Genomic DNA, 20,486 nt, shown 5'->3' with positions numbered 1-20,486 from the left:
GAGGGTGGGGCAGGGAGCTTGGGGATGTGTTGTGTGTGTGTGTGGGGGGGGGGGGGTTGAAAGAGGAGGCCCCCAGCGAGTATCATCTGTTTTCCCTCGTTCTGCCTGAGGTGTGTTGACGGCTGTGGCTCATTGGTGCTATCAGGGAGGCCTGAGCCTCCAGCTTTTACAGACCAGTCTCAACATCTACAACCGTTTTTAAAGCAGCTGTAAAAGATCGGCGTAAAAACAACAAGTGCTTTTAACTGCAGAGCGCTGGCTGTTTGTGCGTGTAATGGCCCCACGTTATAAACTCTCTCCATGTGTGCTGCGCCGTGTTTGAGCGTGAGAAGGCTCTCTGTGATGACTCTGCTCAGGAGTTTATCATCATCATTCATACTTTAGCTTTTCTGAAGCTTTTTATATTTTATTTGTTTTGCATTTCTATGCAACAAATGAATTTGATACTTCTTTTGATGTAAGCTATCAAGTTTTATTATCCCGAACGTTACACTGGTGTTAAATTTTATTATATCAGTGTGTATTTTGAGCGCGATCCAGATTAAGGCATCTTCCACGTTGCTCTTCATCTTGTTTTGTCTTTTATGCCTTTTTTGTCTTATTATGTCTTTTATGTTGCTGGTTTTTGCTCTTATTACGTCTTATTTTGTCTTGTTAATTTGGTTTTAGTCATGTTACATCTTTTTTGTCTTGTTACGTATTTTTTCATCTTGTTACATAATTTTTTGTTCTTACATATTTTATGCTAATTTTTGTTTTGTTTCCTTGTTTTAAGTCTTGTTTTGTCTTTTTCGTCTTGTTACATCTTTTACCTATTTTTTTTCTGTCTTGTAGCGTCTTTCTCGTGTGGTTATGTTTTCATCTCAGTATGTCTATCATGTGGGATATGCACTGATAGATATAATCTTCTTTGCTATGTGTTAATTAATTAGGTTAAAATCATTCTTGATGTTGGGAAGGCAGTGTACAATGACACAAACTAAAAATAATCAATAATTCCACTCAAATTCATGAGAACTAAAGTAACAAACGTGTTATGAAAATGTAAAGGAGTAAAAAGTACAGTTATTTGTGTTAAACTGTAGGGTGTAAATGTAAAAAGTTGTCAGAAAAATAAATACACAAGTAAAGTACAGATACCTGAAAAATCTACTAAAGTACAGTAACAAAGTATTTGTACTTAGTTACTTCCCACCTCTGCCCCCAAGTAACCAAATAAATCAGTTAATACATCTTGAAGGGCCATGAACTTCTCGGTAAATAGAACAAAATTCAGCATCTCATCATCATCAAAGCAGCCTGTTTGAACTCTGCCGGGTGTTTAGCGGCGAGCAGAGCGTTGGATGACTTACACAGGAAACAGGAGTTCACAGATAATATTTGGACTGTGTGACAGCAGCTAACCCCTGTGTTGCTCTGATTGGATACCAGCTACCCTCCTGACTTCTGACCTCAGGAAAGATCACTTCCCCTCGTGGGCTGTCAATCATACGGATCCCCCGGTGGTTAAATATCCTGTCCTGTAGGAGGTGGGACTGCTTTAGGGTCAGACTGGATGAAGTCTTCTGTCTGAAGATACAGTGTTACATTTATTTGTGTGTTAATGAAGGACTTACTTACTACTATAGTTTCTCTAGTGGAGATGGAATATGCATTCATGTAAATCATAATAAAATCAGTTCACATCAAGTTGAGTATACTACAGTGTTTACTACAGTGTCTGAACTGCGATGTTTCTTGCAGGTTGAGAAGCAAAGAGCAGATCTGACCAGAGAACTGGATGATCTCACTGACCGACTGGAGGAGGCAGGAGGGGTCACCGCCTCTCAGGTAAACTATATAAATTTGAACAGACATTCACACACTTGTGTGCTTTTTCCCAAAAGTTAGTTGAGTAGATTTATGTCACTTTCAGCTGAGCATAAATACATGAAATATGGGAAACAGTCAGAGAGCCTGACTGTCCAAATGTAGAAGAACAGCTCTGAAGCTCATTAAATGAAATATTGTATCATGTTTGTTTTAATGTGTAGAAAACTGAAGTGTAAAAACTGAAACCTTGGTTTGTGCAGAGGGTTACCTGGTATGAAAGGGACCATTCACTTCATTGTTTGGAGATTCTGCAGCACTGTTTTCCTGTGAAACTCCAGCAGTGTTTTGTGGACTAACAAAATAAACCCAACCCTCAACTGGCATGAGGGTGCTTAGATAATGACCATGTCCCAATGGCCCGTGGCCACAAGAAATTACTCTGTGGCCACCAAATTTTCCATCTAGGTGGCCCCATGTGGTCACCAAGTTTTATCGCCGTACTCTAAGTGAATGTCACAGTACCACAAACATCCCATCCAATTCTTTTGCAGCTGTTGGTTTAACATTCTACGAAAACAGCAAACAGTCCTTGTTGCCAGCTACCTACTGATACATCAGGACTACTGAAGTATGGGTTTAGTAAAGCTACTCAAACTGATAACATGAGGACTATGAAAAACAAAACAGGCAACAAAAATTTAGTAGTGACTAGAAGTAGGAGTTGAAATGGCTAAAATATGACACACCTAAGGATGTAATGCACTGCACTGTGGGCCACCAGTTTCAGCTGAAACATCTTGCTTGTTTTCCATCTGAAATAATGCCTTCAGGAAACACCACATCAAAATTCATTGGAAAAGTGGACAAGTGTCACAATTTAGGATGGCTGTATTCGGTTGTGTTGAATTGACTTTTGTGTATTGTTTTTACATAGGTTTACAATTGGACCACCAAAAATGTAATTTGGCCACCAAATTAAGGGGTTTGGTGGTATGCCAGTAGACAAGGCAGATTTTGTGACAGAGTCAGGCTAGCTGTGTCCCCTCTTCCTTTCTTTATGCTAAACTAAGTTAACACTCTCCTTACTTCAGCTTCATACATAAGAGTTATCAGCAAAAACGTATATTTTATATGTTTGCATTATATCAATTCCTTGATGGATCATTCCAGGGTTAGGTAGTCTTTAAAATATGGCAATTATAAGATGATTAAACTTTTTTTTGGCAGAACCGAAGCTCTATTAATTCATGGAAAGCTGATCAGTCATACAGGGTTTCAACTTGAGGGGAGACAAAGGAACTCTGTATTTTATTCCCATTGACAATATTTTGAGGTCTTTAAAGGGCAAAAAATGATATTTACAGAACTCAAATCTTTGTGGCTATGGCTTTTTTGAATAGGGTGCCATATTTTTAATATTTGATTTTGAAGAATTCCAAAAGTATTCAGATTAGATTATTTTTTGTAATTCAATGCATTGTTACTAATTACAAAAAATGTTGAGTAATTTATATTCAGTAACTGACTGTATTTCAAAGTAACATGATAAATAACAACAACATAAATACCTTTTTACCTTTTAAATACACCAACTAGAAATATTATTTCCCATTGAATTTAGACACTGAAGGAAGAACTGTCAGTCAGAATCAGTCAAACTTGAGGACTGTCTCCAAAAACTCCTTATATTAGTACATTATACAAAAATTATCCTATGTGTGCCTTTTTAATTTGAAGAGGCTACAAATTTGCCACCAGCACACTGTGCAGGGTTAAATACACAACTTTACATGCAACATGTGTGTGATCAATAGATGGAGGTGAACAAGAAGCGAGAGGCTGAGCTGCAGCGTCTGAGGCGAGACCTTGAAGAGGCCTCCGTCCAATCAGAGATGATGGCTGTGACTCTGCGGAAACGGCACAGCGATGCCATGGCAGAGCTGAGCGAGCAGTGTGAGGCCCTGCAGCGGGTCAGGGCCAAGCTGGAGAAGGAGAAGCAGAACCTGAGGATGGAGGTGGACGAGCTGGCCGCCTCTCTGGACAGCCTGCAGAAAGCCAAGGTCGGGAAGTCAGGTCACATAGACTGAGGTTGAACAAGCCGGTAATGTCAGGCTTATTGCGATGCTCATGATTTTGTGTGCCGGTGCGTTTGTGTCGTGCTGCAGACGTCCTCAGACAGTCAGATGAAGAAGATGGAGGAGCAGCTGTCAGAGGCCAACAGGAGAGGAGACGAGCTGCAGAGAACCCTGACTGAGCTCAGCGTGGCCAAGAACAGACTCACAGGTACTGAGAACCTCAAACATGATCAATTCTCCTCATGTTCTCCTCCTCGGGCAATTGACCCTTCCTAAGTCCCGCCCCTTTTCGCTCTGTGCTCTATTGGTTAAAAGATGTTGCTGGTTGATCTGTAAAAGCAAAACGAGACATATATTCACATCTTAAAGGACCAGTGTGTAATAATTACAGGAATTGATGTACATAAATGAGATATATTATATATAAGTATGTTATTTATTATTATCAATCAACGTAAACTCATAATATATATGTTCCCGTTACTTTAGAAATAGCCATTTATAGTTACATACTGTCGGGTCGACTTACGCAGATCATCATCCTGCGCCGTCTACGGCAGCGCAGAGCGGACATACTGCACTAACAGTGAGTCTTGGGAAGCCCACGGCGACCTTACGTAGACGGCGCAGCGTAAACACGGAAGTAGGCGGGGAGGATAGACGCGGGTGATTGCTGGCAGACCATTTAGCGTTGTGAACCTTGACTGGCACAGTTTTGACAAATGGAGGATCATACATACACTGTACCAGAACAAAAAGCAGCGGACAGTGAATCCCCGTCATCCAAGAAGCGGAGACGCGAAGAAAGTAAACGCAAACATGACCGGAAACGGCAAAAACACGAATCAACATCGGCATAGCGTTTACACGATGGAAATCGCTGATGGAGGACAAACGTTTTCACAGTGACGCCGAGGTTGCCTGTTTTGTGCTGGACAGGTAATTCATCCTACACACATAATTGTAGTTTGTTGTAAGATAGCTTTCGCTCGCCATTTTGTCCGCTGACGGCCACCGTACTCTTGGTGAGAGACGGGCGGTGTCGGGGTAAATCCTCTTTGAACGCTAGATGCCACTGGAAATCACACACCTCCTTTAAATAAGCTAATGTTAGCCAAACGCCAGCTAGCTAGATTGCTAATCTACATCAATTATTAGCTAGCTCATTAGGTAGCATTTGCTTACATTAGCTAGCTAGCACGTTTAGCTTACATTAGCTAACTTAAGATGTGACCCTATATTTCATATTAACAGTTAATGTTATTGGAGCACAGAGCAGAAAGGGGTGGGACTTAGGAGGGGTCAAGAGCCTAATCATCTATACATTTTTGAACAGTTTCTTTAGTGTCTGAGCCAGGACCTGACTGAAACATTAGCTTTCAAAGCCTTTAAAGTCAAATGAAACCTGAGTGATACTTAAGATCTACATCAATCACAGTAAAATTAATAAGCCATAACAGACGGAGACAGAGAAAGAATTTTGATTGAGCTGCAGTCTAATATGTCCAATCTTTAATTGTGATTTAGCTGCACTGTTTTAGGAGGTGTTTCCAATTTTTTGTCCACCCTATTCACATACATGAGGGGAGGCAGCCCAACATTGGATTAACACCTCTATGATGGTGTCAACAAAAACTAAACATTATAGGTACCAGGGAAGTAAAAGCTCTGAATAAAATATAAAATGTCATGGAGATTACAGAGATATGTATAAATTACATAATGAAAAGATAAATAAGCAAATGAAATGACAGCTCTAAACCAAATATTAATAACTTTGCTGTGCAGGTGTCTTATGGGGAGGGAAATGCACTCAGCATTTTTGTTAGATCCCAAAATTATGCAAAATGTAGCCTGGAACCAGCGAGTGCTGCAAGCTTATGTTTCATTTGCTCTGGCAGATACATTTGGACGCTCTCCTGTTCAGACAGATTTCCACCCATCTTGGATCTCATCATGCCAATCACAACAATTTATTGAATATACTGTATGTTTGACACAATGACTGACAGGGGAGCGTCACACGTTTCAAGCTCAACACACCACAGACTCACGAAACTCAGACCCAACAGTCAAATTAGGCAGCGCTGATAAAACATGAATTAAAATGCTGGTACTAGTCGCCAGTCTGGCTGTAATCTTTTTCCTGCTCAAGAATCAAGTCAAATGTTTCATTTCTCCGATTGGTTGTAGGTCTATCCAATTATGTCCAGGCACAAGGCATTTTGGTCTGCAGCCATTAATAATATTCCTAATAAATTGAAAATGATACAGGTGCCTCGTTCAACAATGCTTTTTGCACCTAGAGAATGAGCCAACATGGCTATTTACACCTCGTTGTATGTAGCCTAGCATGGCAGAGTGAAGCATCCAGGTGTCAGTAGCAAAAAATGCTATTTGCACATGGGGAATAACAAATACAACTATTTACACCCAAGTATATGTAACCTAGCATGATAGAATCAAGCACTCAGGTGTCTGTAGCCAACAATGCTATTTGAACCTGAGGAATAGCAAATGTGGCTATTTACACCCACACGTATGTAGCCCTAGCATGGGAGAATCAAAGCACCCATTGTTATCAGTAGATAACAATGCTATTTGCACCTGGGGAATTGTTGATGTGGCTGTATACACCCCAGTGTCTGTAGCCAGCCTATCCTATTTACACCCAAATGGCAGAGACAAACAATGATCTTTTCCTAAACCGACCAAGTAGTTTTGTTGCTGACTGACTGAAAATGGACAAACAACCTGAAAATAATAAGTAAATTAAGTCTAAAATTAAAAGTCAGCATGAGTTCTAGTTTCACATTGAGGCTCAAGTCCCAGTCTCCATTTTTTGTCGCTATTTATAACTAAACTAACTAAATTAGGGGGCTGGGTGCAAATAGCCGAATAGCTGCCATGTCACTATTCTCAACCTGCCGCAAAAAGAAATACAGAAGTGAAAAGAGGAAAAAAGTTTTTATTCTCTTACAGTAACTGAAAATTATTCAAGTGACACGGCTTGGGAAATCTTGGCTTCAGAGACCTGAACAAGCTCTTCCATGGAAGACATTACACAACTGTTTGCACTGGCTGAGTGGCTCTCGTTATGAGTGGTAAACTGACATTCACATGTGAAATCAGTGGTGTTCCACTGAACAGAATAACATCACTTCCATCAATTTCCAATGGCAAGAAAATCACAATGGTAGATGAGTCACTGACTTTCCATTTAGTCTTTGCTGTTTTATACAGTGTATCTCAGTTAGATACATGATGTAATCCACATCTGCTGTTGTAACCAAACAGAGATAATTACAAGACAAACAAAAATCACATTGTATGCTTGTTTTTGTGTGTATCAATACAGAACCTAGCATATGCACGGTGCCTAATGCCTACTGTGTGCTACGGTGTGTCAATAATCAGTGTTGTGTGTGTCCTCTCAGCTGATAATGCAGACGTGGGTCGACAGATGGAGGAGGCAGAGAGCAGAGCCAGCCAGCTGAGTCGCTCCAAGACTCTGCTTCAATCCCAACTGGAAGAACTGAAGAAACAACTGGACGACGAGGTCAAGGTCAGTGCCTGTAGGTGTGTGTGTGTGTGTGTGTGTGTGTGTGTGGATGTGTGTGTGGATGTGTGTGTGTTTGCACTCAGAATGGAAGTCTGGAAAATCAAATTTCCAGTATGCAAATATATGAAAAAAAAGCAGTCTTAGAAATAAGGGTTCCCAGAGGGTTCTTCCTGTAGGGCAGAGATTCTAGCCAGAGCTATTTGCATCTGAAGAACCATTTTTGAACCATTGTTCTTTTTTAAGACTCACAGCTCCATTAAGGAACCTTTTCATCCAAAGAACCTTTTTTGGAAGAAAGAGTTCTTCGAGGATTGTTGAAATCCTTGAAGAACTCTTTCATTAAGGGTTTATGTTTTTTTGTACAATAATGCAGAAGCATTTCTGGTAGAACCCTCTAGGTGGTTTGTTGATGAAACTTATTGAATACAAAAAGGTTATTGGTAGAACCCCCGAGTATGTTCTAGGTAAAACCCTTGGAATATAAAAAGGTTCTCGGTAGAACTCTGAGTGTATTGATAAAACCCACTGAATATAAAAAAGTTTCCTTGCAGAACCCTCTTATTGTGTTCTAGGCAAATCCCAATGAATATAAAAAGCTTAGTGTGTAGAACACACATAGTGGGTTCTAGATAAAACCCTAAGAATATAAAAGATTTTTCAGTAGAACCCCCTTAGTGGGTTCTAGAAAAAAACCTTGGAACATGCAAAGGTTCTTGGTAGAACCACCTGAGTGTGTTCTCGATAAAACTCATGGAACTCTTGGTAGAAGCCTCTGGGTGGGTTCTAGATAAAACCCTTGGAATATAAAAAGGTTCAGGTACACCACAGATGGGTTCTCTGCAGAACATCTCATAGAGTGTCGACTCTTGTTGGTACCCTTAGAAGGTGGAAAGGTTCTGGATTCAACCTCCAGAGAGGGTTGTGGATAGAACCACTACACTATAGATTGCAGAATCTCCTATAAGGGGTTCTGGGTGGAACCTGTTTCAGATGTCTCCAGGTAGAACTCTCTGAAACACTTCCAATTAGAACCATTGTAAAAGGCTCTACCAGGAACCAAAAAGTGTTCTCGTACGGGGACAAGCCAAAGAATCCTTTCTGGTTCTGGTAAGGATCTTTATTTCTCAGAGTGTACTTGTTGTCCTGCTCTCAGTCCTACACTGACATGTGTCTCTGGTGTGTCCTCCAGTCCAAGCAGGCGGTCGGCAGCACCCTGAGCTCAGTGCGGCAGGAGTGCGAGGTGCTGAAGGAGCAGCTGGAGGAGGAGCAGGAGAGCAAGCAGGAGCTGCAGCGTCTCGTCTCCAAGCTCAACAGCGAGGTGACGCACTGGAGGGGCAAGCACGAGTCCGACAGCATCCAGCACGCCGACGAGCTCGAGGACACCAAGTACGTTGTGCTGATCCCGACAGTCAGTGGGCACATCTGACACCTTGAATGTACCTCAGTGGTTCAACATCCGTGTGTGTCGCAGACAGAGGTGGAGTATACAGCAGGTAAAATAAGTAGTGAGCACCTCACCATTTTTCTCACTAAATATATTTCTAAACAACCCATGCAATTCACACATGCAAAGAAATCAAACCATAGATGTCCATAAATGAAGTTATGTGTAATAATGTGAAATGATACAGGGAAAAAGTATTGACCACATGAAGAAAGGGAGGTGCAAAAAATCAGAAGAGTTGTCCAAGAGCCACGGACCACTTGTGGAGAACTTCAGAAAGACCTGGAGTTAGCAGGTACAAAGAAAACAATACGTAATGCACTCAAACGCCATGGCCTGTGTGCATGATCACCACGCAAGACTCTGTTGCTGAAGAAAAAGCATGTTGAAGCTCATTTAAAGTTTGCTGCACAACATTTGGACAAGCCTGTGAAATACTGGGAGACTGTAGTCTGGTCAGATGAGACCAACATTGAACTCTTTGGATGCCATAAAACACACCATGTTTGGAGGACAAATTGCACTGCACATCACCCCAAAAACACCATACCAACAGTGAAGTTTGGAGGTGGGAACATCATAGTTTGGGGCTGTTTTTCAGCATGCTGGTACTGGCAAACTTCATAAAATTGAAGGAATGGTGAATGGAAAAATGTACCGAGACATTCTTGATAAAAATCTGCTGCCATCCACCAGGATGATGACGATGAAACGAGAGTGAACATTTCAGCAAGACAATGATCCCAAACACACAGCCAAGGAAACTCTCAGTTGGTTTCAGAGAAAGAAAATAAAGCTGCTAGAAAGGCCCAGCCAATTACCTGACTAGAATCCATTTGAAAATCTATGGAAAGAACTAAAGATCAGAGTTCATAGAGGACGCCCACGGGACCCCTCAAGATTTGAAGACTGTTTGTGTGGAAGAACGGGTCAAAATCACACCTGAGCAATGCATGAGACTAGTTTCTCCATACAGGAGGCGTCTTGAAGCTGTATACTTTTTCCCTGTGTCATTTCACATTATTACACATAAATTAATTTATGGACGTCTATGGTTTGATTTCTTTGTGTGTGTGGATTGCATGGGTTGTTACCAACATCTGGTGAAAATTTCATGTGAATAGGCCCTTTAGAAGTAGATTTAGTGAGAAAAATGGTGACGTGTTCAATACTTATTTTACCCGCTGTAAGTACAAATACTTGTGTAAAAAAGAATGTGGTAAAAGTAGAAATACTGATTCAACTTCTCTCGTCAAACAAAAGTGGAAAAGTACAGGCTCTGAAATGTTGTGTTTCTCTGCAAAGCTAACTGAACCTTGACACGTTGACTTATGACGTTTTTATTCTTGCTACATCTTTTTTGTTTGTTGCGTCTTTTAGGTGTGTGTTTTTTTTTTTTTTTTTGTCTTATTGTCTTTTCTGTCTTCTTGCATTTTTTGTGTAATTTTTCATCTTGTTGTCTTTTCTGTCTTATGTCTTTTGCACTGTTTTTTCATCTTATGCCTTTTGTCTCGTTATGTCCTTTTTGTCCTTTTGTATCTTTCACATCATTTTTCATCTTGTTACATCGTATTTTGTCTTGCTACGTCTTTTTAGTTTTTCCTCATTTTTATCTTGTTACATTGTTATGAGACTTGTTACATCTCTTTTGTCCTTTAGGTAATTTTGTGTCTTGTTACATCTTCTTTGTCTTTCTGCTTCTTTTACATAATTTTTGGTCTTGTTATGTCTTGTCTTGTTGCGTCTTTTTTTTTTTTTTATCCTTTAGTGTCTTTTACGTCATTTTTTGTCTTGTTACATCTGTTTCGTCTTGTTACATCGTACTTTGTCTTCCTACACCTTTTTGGTCTTGTTCTGTCTTTTTCATTGTTCCTCATTTTTGTCTTGTTATGTTCTATTGAGACTTGTTACATCTCTTTTGTCCTGTCACAGCTTTTAGATAATTTTTCTTATTGTTTCGTCTTTATTGTCTTCTCAGTTTTTCATCTTGTTACGTCTTTTTTGTCTTCTTGCTTCTTTTACATAATTTTTGGTCTTATGTCTTTTTTTGGCCTTTCGTCTTGTTACATCTTTTTCGTCTTGTTACATCGCATTTTGTCCTGCTACATCTTTTTGGTCTTCTTCTGTCTTTTCATTATTCCTCATGTCTGTCTTGTCTCTTTTGTCCTGTCACGTCACTTAGGTAATTTTTTGTCTTGTTACATCTTTATTGTCTTGTCAGTTTTTCATCTTGTTATGTCTTTTTTGACCTTTTTTGTCTTTTAAATCGATTTTCGTCTTGTTACTTCTTTTTCATCTTTCACATCATATTTAGTCTTGCCCCGTCTGTTGTTTTGTACGTCTTTTTCTGTTATTCATTTTTCTTGTTGTTATCCGACTGGTTGCATCTTTTTGTCTTGTCATGTCTTGTTATGTCTTTTTTTGTGTTAGGTCATTTTTGTCTTGTTATGTCTGTCGTGCTTGATGTGCACCAATGGATACACCAAGAAATCATTTTTTCTTTGTGTTATTGTCGCATCCATTTAGGTTGAAATTAGTCTTGATGTTGGGACAGCAGCATGCAATGATGCAAAATAAAAATAACCAAAAAGAGTGAAAAGTTGTCAGAAAAATAAATACTCAAGTAAAGAGCAGATAACTGAAAATCTACTTAAAATACAGTAATACACAATTTTTGCTTAGTTACTTTCTACCTCTCATTGCAGAAAGAAGCTGGCAACAAGGCTCCAGGAGGCCGAGGAGGCTGTGGAGGCCACCCAAGCCAAATGTTCCTCACTGGAGAAAACCAAACAGAGGCTGCAAGGAGAGGTGGAGGAGCTCTGCATGGACCTGGAGAAGGTAGAAGAGGAAACATGTTGAAAGAGTGTTACGCTGCTGTGACATGAACTTCCTTGTTGTTATCTTTGAGCATATGTTCTCTGTCCCAGGCCAACAGCTGCGGTCAGGCTCTGGATAAGAAGCAGCGGATCCTGGAGAAGCAGCTCGGAGACTGGAAGCAGAAGTGTGAGGAGCTGGTGGCCGAGGTGGAGGCCTGCCAGAAGGAGAGCCGGCAGCACGCCAGTGAGCTCTTCAAACTCAAAACAGCCCATGAAGAGTCTCTGGAGCAGCTGGAGGCCCTACGCAGGGAGAACAAGACCTATCAGGGTATGAGAAGACACTTTTGAGGGGGAGGGCTGATGCTTCTAGCAGGTTTTATGGAATAGTTTGACATTTTGGGAAATACGCTTATTCGTTCTTTTGCCCAGAGTCAAAAAAGAAGTTTTCCATATTCATATCTGGGCTTTAAGTTCAGAAGTGGAGGCAGTATTATGGATCCCACTGCTTTTCCTGGAAAGACTTGCCCTATTCTGCCTCTGATTGGCTTGCCTTAGTTGGTTGGGTTGAGAGGTTTTAGGCATATTCAGATTGGGTAGGGTTGGGATTAGAATATCAGGGTCAGCCAATCAGAGGCAGAGCAGGGTGGGTCATGCCAAGGAAACTGGACTGGAAATGGGGTACGGCTAGCCTGACTCTTTCGAAAGTTTAAAACAACACAGTTGTAGAGGACATAGAGGATAGGTGCTGGGAGAATGGAGAACTTGATAATTGTATAGAAACAGTTGCAGCATGTAACTAAACTTAAAATGGTTACTTTTACATTTAAATTTGTGAGCAAATGAAAGTGCTAATTAATGGGATTTAGAGGTTGGCAGGTGTGCTTCTGAACTTCAAACAGTCAGGCAAGCTATTTTCCTGTGCTTTCAGCCTTTATGCTGGGCTGATGGCCTCCTAGCTCTAGATTCATATTAGAACAAATGCAAATACAAATGCTACAAAAATGCTAATGCGAACGTGCTAATTACTTAGCTTTAGAGGTGTTACCAGGTGCATTTCTGAACTGTGAACGGAGCCATACTAGCTGTGTCCACCTGCTTCCAGTCGTTATGTTAGGCTAAGGCTAATAGCCTCCTGGTTCTGGACTCTTATTACAACAAATGCAAATATAAATGCTAATATGAATGTGCTAACTTGTGAGCTTCAGAGAAGTTATGTTTCTGAACTTTGAACAGAGTCAGGCTACCTATTTAACCTGGCTTCCAGCCTCTATGCTAAGCTCAGCTAATGATCTCCTGGCTTTTGACTTATACTCTAACAAATACTACTAATGCTAATGTGAAAGTGCTAATTATTGAGGTTTAGAGATGTTGGACGGTTTGTTTCTGAACTTCTAACAGAGCCAGGATAGCTGTTTCTTCTGCCTCCAGCCTTTACGCTAAGCTACGCTAATTGCTATCTGGCTCTAGTTTCCCATTACACCATATGCTAACACAGGTGCTACAAATGCTAATATGAAAAGTGTTAATTAGTGAGCTTTAGAGGTGTTGACTTCAATCCGAGCTAGGCTAGCTATCCCCCCCTGCATCCAGCTTTTATACTAAGCTAGGCTAATAACCTTTTCTTTTTCTAACAGAGGAGATAACAGACCTTACAGACCAGCTCTCAGATGGAGGTAAAAGTGTCCATGAGCTCCAGAAAGCAAAGAAGAAGATTGAGATGGAGAAGGAAGAGTTACAGGCCTCACTGGAAGAGTCTGAGGCAGCTTTGGAGGTACGAAGCGTCATCAAATCTGCCGTTAGCTGTGATGTTCAGGCTGTAATATGTTGTCAGTTTGTGCTACATGCTTGCTCTTAATTCATCTTTAATCAAATTAACTCACACAAATCCCCCTTGTCTTCCTTCCTTCCTTCCTTCCAGGCCGAGGAGACCAAGGTGCTGAGGCTGCAGCTGGAGTTGTCTCAGGCTAAAGGAGACCTGGAGCGCAGACTTCAGGAGAAGGAGGAAGAGACAGAAGCTGCTAGGTACCTCAGCATCCTCAAGAATCTTGATTTTCATCATCCCTAAGACTTATTATCTTCCAACACATCTCTTTCCAGTGCTGCAATACCACATAGTTATTCCTGATCATCTGGCCTGGGCCAAGATCAATGATATGATTTAGTAACTCAGGGAAAATTATCTATGCACTCATACTTGTGTCATTGTAAAGCCTTATATTGTTGTTCAGACCAGAGAAAAGTTAAAGCCACCCAATTCTCCACTGCACTGGCTACCATTGTTTTTGAGAATTCATTTTAAACGATGGCAACACATCACATCTGAGGTCTTTCATGGTTTGGCATCACAGTATTTAACTAAACTACTAAGCACTTATTGACATAAGAACCTGAAGTCTATTTAAGTTGAGAGCCCAAAGTAAAAAATGAAGGGTGATCCAGCTTTTGCTGTGTTGGCTCTTTAGCTCAGAAAAACTGCTTTCCACTTAGTGTGTCTTGCTTTGAAATCTTATTTTAAAGGAATGGGTCAACATTTTGGGAACCATGTTTATTTGCTGTCAGCAAATATTAGCATATTAGCATTTGTGGCACCACTCTCGCATTTTTACATTTGATATGAATCTAGCTCCAACAGCCAATGATCTTAGCTTAGCATAAAGACAGAAAAGAGCAAAACAGCTAGCCTGGTTAAAAAAAAAAATTCATCTTCAAACATCTCTAAAGCTCACTAATTAACACACAAGATATAACATATTAATAAGAGAGCTTCAGAGACGCTTGCAGATTTTGTTGCTAAGCTAATCTACCTGGCTGTTGGCTGTCCAACTTATACCTAATGGACAGATGTATCGATTTTCTCACATAACACTAAAGCTTGGCATATGTTGTACGATTTGAGCCCATTCCTGGCAGATTTTTGAGCTGCACGACTCATTTTAGAGAATTTCAGCTTCATCGAGTGTTGTCTGCCGTGCAGTGTACGTGGGGCATGAGGACCAATAAACTTCTGTTGGACGAGCTTTGGCTTTACATCACAGACGGTACAGTAGGAGTTGGAATTAAAAAACAAGATTTCCTAAAAAATATAGTGTGTGGCCAGCTTAGGCAAGGAAAGCAACTAAATTATACTCCTTTAAAGAATGGTATTTCATAGAATGAATACACCTTTTCTTTTACTGTAAGCGTTTTATATTATTTCTTGCTTATTTATGTATTTGTTCAGTTTGTAATGTGAATTGGCTATTTTTTCTGCTCTGTCACACTTCTTCGCTGGTTCTACTGCTGCTCATGCCCTCATTGTCATATTTACTTAACTCTATGAAGCATTTTGTGCGTCCTGCTTCGAAAGTGCTCTGTAAATAAACTATTATCATTATTATCAGCCAGACTAATCCTCTGTAATTCTTCCTCCTGTCCTTTATCTTCCTTTATTCCTTCAATAAAGTCATAGTGCATTCTCTTAACAGGTAAGTCCTGTCTCCTTAAACCCTGCTTTACTGTCTCTGCAGCAACACGTGCACATTTCTTCTTACCTAAATCCATCCTTCTCCTCCTCTGTCAGAAAAAGCCACCAGAGGGCGCTGGAGTCCCTGCAGGCCAGCCTGGACGTGGAGGTGAAGGGCAGAGCGGAGGGACTCAGGCTGAAGAAGAAACTGGAGGCCGACGTGAACGAGCTGGAGCTGCAGGTGGACCTGCTCACCAAGAACAACGCCGAGCTCAGCAAGAACAGCAAGAAGATGCAGCAGCAGATTAAGGTCTGATGACGAGGCGCGGTATGTCTTATTTTAAACGGTCTGCTTTCCTTGGGGACGTCCTCACAGAGTTGCTGTCCCCTGTCCCAGGAGCTGCAGGCTCAGTTGGAGGAGGAGGTGCGGGGCCACGAGGAGCGCAGGGAGGAGCAGGCGGCCGTTGAGCGACGCTGCGCCTTATTGGTGAGCGAGGGGGAGGAGACTCGTGCAGCCCTGGAGACAGCAGAGAGGGCCCGCAAGACCCTGGAGACTGAGCTGCAGGAGGCCAACGACAAGTACAGCGACCTCAACAACCAGGTGATACGTCGTGACACATCATTATCTGTATCTGTACTTTTATCTGTTCAACCAACAAAGTTATCTGCCCTTATATCTGTATTCGAATAGGAGACTAGAAGTGGGTGTGGCTTATACCAAAAGTCATGTTAAGTTGGGCAAATGTTTTATTTTCTATGCTAATATTCATTGGCAATGCAACTGGTGTCCCTTCAAAGCATCATGATGATTTGAAATTGATTTGATTGAATATCATATAAATATATAACTAATTATGAAATATATTTCCATGTTCTGTACCGTACTTTTCATCTCTATCTATATGTTTTTCTATTTTTAGTTGTAACTAAAATAAGTTTTATGAACTGAACAAACAACGCCTCTTTAACGGGAAGGCACTGAGCAATAAGAAACTTTTTTTTTTTTTTTTTTTTTTTTTTAGAAATCTAAAGATTCTGTTTTGCATCAAATCGGAACCCTTTGCAGCAAAGATACAAACAGTTGACGGGAATAATCTTAGATTGTACTGATGCTGTGTTTCTGTTTCTTAATATGTTAATCTACTGCAGTTCACAGTACTAGAATATTTTACATATATGTTAATATTACAATATTTTAGAATAATATTAAAATAAAATGCTTTTTTCCAGAGTAATAACAAGCAAGAAATATCTGTATTATTTGTCACTTCCTGAGTAACAGATTCAGGTTTGAGAAATAGTTCCTCTGTGTTTTTGGGGTCCATCAGGGGCATCAGCTAAAGATCCAACGTTGGCCGATGACTTTCTCGATGTTTTCTCTGGTGTGTTCAGCTCCAGTCGGCTCTGAGTGGGAGGAGGAAGCTGGAGGTGGATCTCCAGACTCTGCAGCAGGAGCACGAGGAGCTGCAAGGAGAGCTGAGAGGAACCGCGGACAAGACCAAGAAGGCCAGCTGTGAGGTAAAAGACATCTGTTATTAACTGAGATATCATCCCCTTGAGGTCTACCGCTGTATCACTGGCACTGAACCTCTCCTGGTTCAAATCACACTGCTGTGACCAACACCGGTTCAGTAGTATTAATAAATTTGCAGTCTCTCAAGGCGTCCCCCAAGGTTGGGTTCTTGGTCCTCTTCCATTCTTCCCCTCGGTCACGTCATAATGCCATGTAAATTGTCTTTGACTACCCTTTAAAGCACTATACAGATTATTATTCTTATGTGACACATGTTCCGTTAGTTAAAGGGATTGTGTTTTAAATGTTTGGTGTATCCTTTCAGTTGGCGCGAGTTGGGGAGGAGCTGCGTCTGGAGCAGGAGCACACCCTCCACCTGGAGAGAGTGAAGAAAGGTCTGGAGGCTCAGATCAGAGACATGAGCAGCAGGCTGGACGAGGCCGAGCAGATGGCTCTGAAGGGAGGCAAGAAGATCATCCAGAAGCTGGAGGGAAAGGTACGGAGTCACAAAGATGTCAGTCTGTCAGTCCATCTGGTTTATTAATACAGACAGTTTGATATCTGTGGGCCTGATCGCCGTGAAACCTGGTGTGAATATTCATGTTGTTGTTGAACCCTCTGACATTACTTTAAGTGCCACTATTAGGGCATTTAAGTTAAGGTCAGTTGAACTAAAGGAAACATCAGGGACTTTGAAAAGTTATCACAACTCATCCATGGAGCACATAAATATCTGAACCAAATGTCACTGTAATCCATCCAATGGTTATTGAAGCATTTCACTCTGAACCAAAAACATCATCCGTCTTTGGAACTGAAAGAGCAGTCAGGCGATCATTAAAGGATTCACGGACTGTAAACCATGAATGTTTGTACAAGAACTGATGCCAGTCCGTGACATAGATGTGGAGATATTTCATTGGATAACAATCAGTCTGTTGGCGCTGTATAAACAGCCAGGGCATCACGAAAGTCATTATGATTCATCCTTTGGGAACAGTGACCACTGGCTTTTTTTTGTAGTAAAATGTCATTTAAATGGAACAGTGTGAAGTCTCAGCAAGTTTGTCTCAAAGACAAGAGTGTGTTGAGTTATTTTGATATGTTGTTAAAGTGCTCATAGTACGTGTGCTTGTGTTATATAGATGCTTTTGCTTTAACTAAAACTATTCATACCTGTATGGGCTGGTCTATAATCTTAAAAGAAGAAAATACATAATAGATCCATGTAAAAAAGTCTCTATGGTGAGATTTATTTATGTATTTATTTGAATTTTATTTGACATGGACAATTCAATTGATCATATCTATACTTTTAATACAGTGCATGAGTGATGCAGCTCATATGAGGAAACAAAAATGAACGAAACTCTCAAAGCTAAGCAGACTGTGTCTTTTTAGTATGTGACATACAATATACAAAATTAGACAAAGTCAGGAAGTGCATTAAATAACTTGCAGGTTGCCTGTGTGGGTATGTAGTGCCTTATTAATTTGATACTGATAAAGTTGCTGCTGTCAGTTTTTCAAATGTATTTTTTGGCGTTTTGAGCACCACCGGACTACAGCTGATATCTCCAAAACTCACACCAAAACAATACAGAAGGATAAATAGCACTACAGGCCAAAGAAAAAATATGCATTCTTGATTTTGGGGTGAACTGTCCCTTTAAGAAATGTATGTCAAGTGGAACAACTAAAGAGAGTTTCTCAGCATGTTTTTAAAGTACAGTTTTAAGAACTCGCAATAAAGATCAACATCACGTGTCCTCATGAATGTAATTGTGGAACACTGAGAGTTAAAGTCAGTGTTGTGTGTCTGTGTGCGCAGGTGAAGGAGCTGGAGCTGGAGTTGGACTCTGAGCAGAAGCGACACGCCGAGACGGTGAAGACGCTGCGGAAGAACGAGCGCCGGCTGAAGGAGCTGCTGTTCCAGTCGGAGGAGGACCAGAAGAACCAGCAGAGGATGCAGGAGCTGGTGGAGAGGCTGCAGAACAAGATGAAGGCCTACAAGAGACAAGTGGAGGAGGCTGTACGTCACCACGACCTCTGACTCACTCTGAACACGTCACCTGATGGTAGTCTGCTCTGTTTTGATCTCACACGCTTTCTGTCGTCACCGCAGGAGGAACAAGCCAACATGAACCTGGCGAAGTACAGGAAGACGGTGCATGAGCTGGATGACGCTGAGGAGCGAGCTGACATCGCTGAGTCAGCACTCACCAAGATCAGGACCAAGAACAGAGGCAGCTTTGGCAAAGGATACTCCTCTGTAAGTAACTGATTACTGCCTGAACCACACCATCAGCTCTGCCTCAGCATTCTGTTGTTTCAGATCTATATTCTATATTCTATATTAGTTTTTTATTATTATTCAGTGTTTGAATTGAATGTAATCCTCCAGGAGTTTTGCATAAAATATTCAGCTTTATAAGCTTTATCAAATAAGTGGTTTTCATCCTACGGGACTGTAGGGAATGATGCCACATCCCAGCCGTTATTCCTTACAAAATTACCAAACTACTTTCATAGTTTATTTAATTCTGACGGTGGGAAAAGTTCAGCACTGCTGCGTCCTGTATGGTGCAATATATCAGTTTATATTTTAGTTTATAGGAAAGTCTAGCAGACTTAAAAAAGCAGATTGGTACATTTTGAATTAAATTACATTATAGTTTTAGAATAACAAAACGTGGTGCTAAACTAAAGAAAGAAAGAAAGAAAGAAAGAGATAAAACAGAAGAAAGAAAGGAAGCAAGGAAGGAAGAAAGAAAGGATGGAAGCAAAGAGACAAAGAAAGAAAGACAGGAGTGATGGAAAGAACAACAGAAAGAAATAAAGACAAACAGAAAGAAAAGCAAAGAAATAAAGATAGAAAAAAAAGGGAGCGAAAGAAAGACAGCCTTGAACACTGCCTGTCTGTGTCTGTCTGTGCTCCACCAGGGTTACAGCACCCCGTACCCCGGCCGGGTCAGGTCACCCAGCTCCGTGGGCTCTGAGGGCCGAGGGGAGAAGATCCTCAACGACGACAACGAGTCCGTGAGCTCCCTCATCCCGGCGTATCTGGACTCCCTCAAGAAGCTCATGATCGACTAGAAACAGCTGGCGGCCGCGACTCTCTCCGGGCGCCGCGTCACTCCAACCCTGATGTCCTCTGAAGAAGTGAAACGTGGTGCAGTCTGAAGTCTGAAACATCACAGAGGCTCACACACATTCAGGTCTGAAACTAATTCAACATGTGTCACCTGTGTGTGTTTACTGTACCTTCACAGTTCACAGCTTTTATTACACGCTCAGCTTTAACACAACACACTTTTGTATCCGCTTCTTAATGTAATATTTGTATGTAAAAACAGATTGAATATGGAAACTGTACTGTAAGTCAAATCTCTAAAATCCCACTGAAGATGACACTTTATTACATCAACCAGTCACAAGTCATTTATAAGCCATCAGTTAATTATGAACATCATTTGTAACTTTATACATCATTCATCTGTTGTTAGTCATTACAGAAATATTTGATGGAGAGAATAACTACTAATCACTTATAAATACATAGTGTGTTGACGTACACTGTCCTCAGGGTTGCAGCATAACACAGATTGACAGAATACATGGGAAGAACATTAGGACCTGACCAGTACTGGATTTTTGGGACTGATATTGAAAAATCCAGTATCTATATATCAGCTGATATATTTTTGTAATGATCAGTCAAAAGCAGTTAACATGATATGATACTGTAGGTACTAATATAATGGAGGAAAGGTGACATCAGGGCACAGACGCAGTAAACTTTAACCACTGTTTTTAATAATT

The 20,486-nt window shown here is 40.8% G+C and overlaps 1 protein-coding gene across 4 annotated transcripts in view; it reads left to right on the top strand.

Annotated features, from left to right (window-relative positions):
- The window catches only part of LOC146311573 (myosin heavy chain, skeletal muscle), an 81,727-nt gene extending 61,538 nt beyond the window's left edge, over nt 1-20,189 (top strand). For all 4 annotated transcript variants that reach the window (XM_084740665.1, XM_084740663.1, XM_084740664.1 and 1 more), the window contains 16 exons: nt 1,744-1,830; nt 3,627-3,872; nt 3,978-4,095; nt 7,325-7,452; nt 8,639-8,835; nt 11,599-11,731; nt 11,821-12,037; nt 13,344-13,480; nt 13,628-13,731; nt 15,269-15,461; nt 15,549-15,752; nt 16,544-16,669; nt 16,990-17,160; nt 18,496-18,696; nt 18,790-18,936; nt 19,608-20,189. In XM_084740665.1, coding sequence (XP_084596791.1) covers nt 1,744-1,830; nt 3,627-3,872; nt 3,978-4,095; nt 7,325-7,452; nt 8,639-8,835; nt 11,599-11,731; nt 11,821-12,037; nt 13,344-13,480; nt 13,628-13,731; nt 15,269-15,461; nt 15,549-15,752; nt 16,544-16,669; nt 16,990-17,160; nt 18,496-18,696; nt 18,790-18,936; nt 19,608-19,760 — 2,562 coding nt within the window. In that variant the 3' untranslated portion in view covers nt 19,761-20,189. The remainder of the gene's footprint in view (nt 1-1,743; nt 1,831-3,626; nt 3,873-3,977; nt 4,096-7,324; nt 7,453-8,638; nt 8,836-11,598; nt 11,732-11,820; nt 12,038-13,343; nt 13,481-13,627; nt 13,732-15,268; nt 15,462-15,548; nt 15,753-16,543; nt 16,670-16,989; nt 17,161-18,495; nt 18,697-18,789; nt 18,937-19,607) is intronic.
- Nucleotides 20,190-20,486: the final 297 nt, after the last annotated feature.

The sequence above is a fragment of the Lutjanus erythropterus genome, chromosome 17 (genome assembly GCF_056507025.1).
Source record: "Lutjanus erythropterus isolate fLutEry1 chromosome 17, fLutEry1.hap2, whole genome shotgun sequence".
NCBI classification, from domain to species: domain Eukaryota; kingdom Metazoa; phylum Chordata; class Actinopteri; order Lutjaniformes; family Lutjanidae; genus Lutjanus; species Lutjanus erythropterus.
The sequence above is the reverse complement of the archived record's forward strand: the minus strand, read 5'-3'. Positions and strand labels throughout refer to the sequence as shown.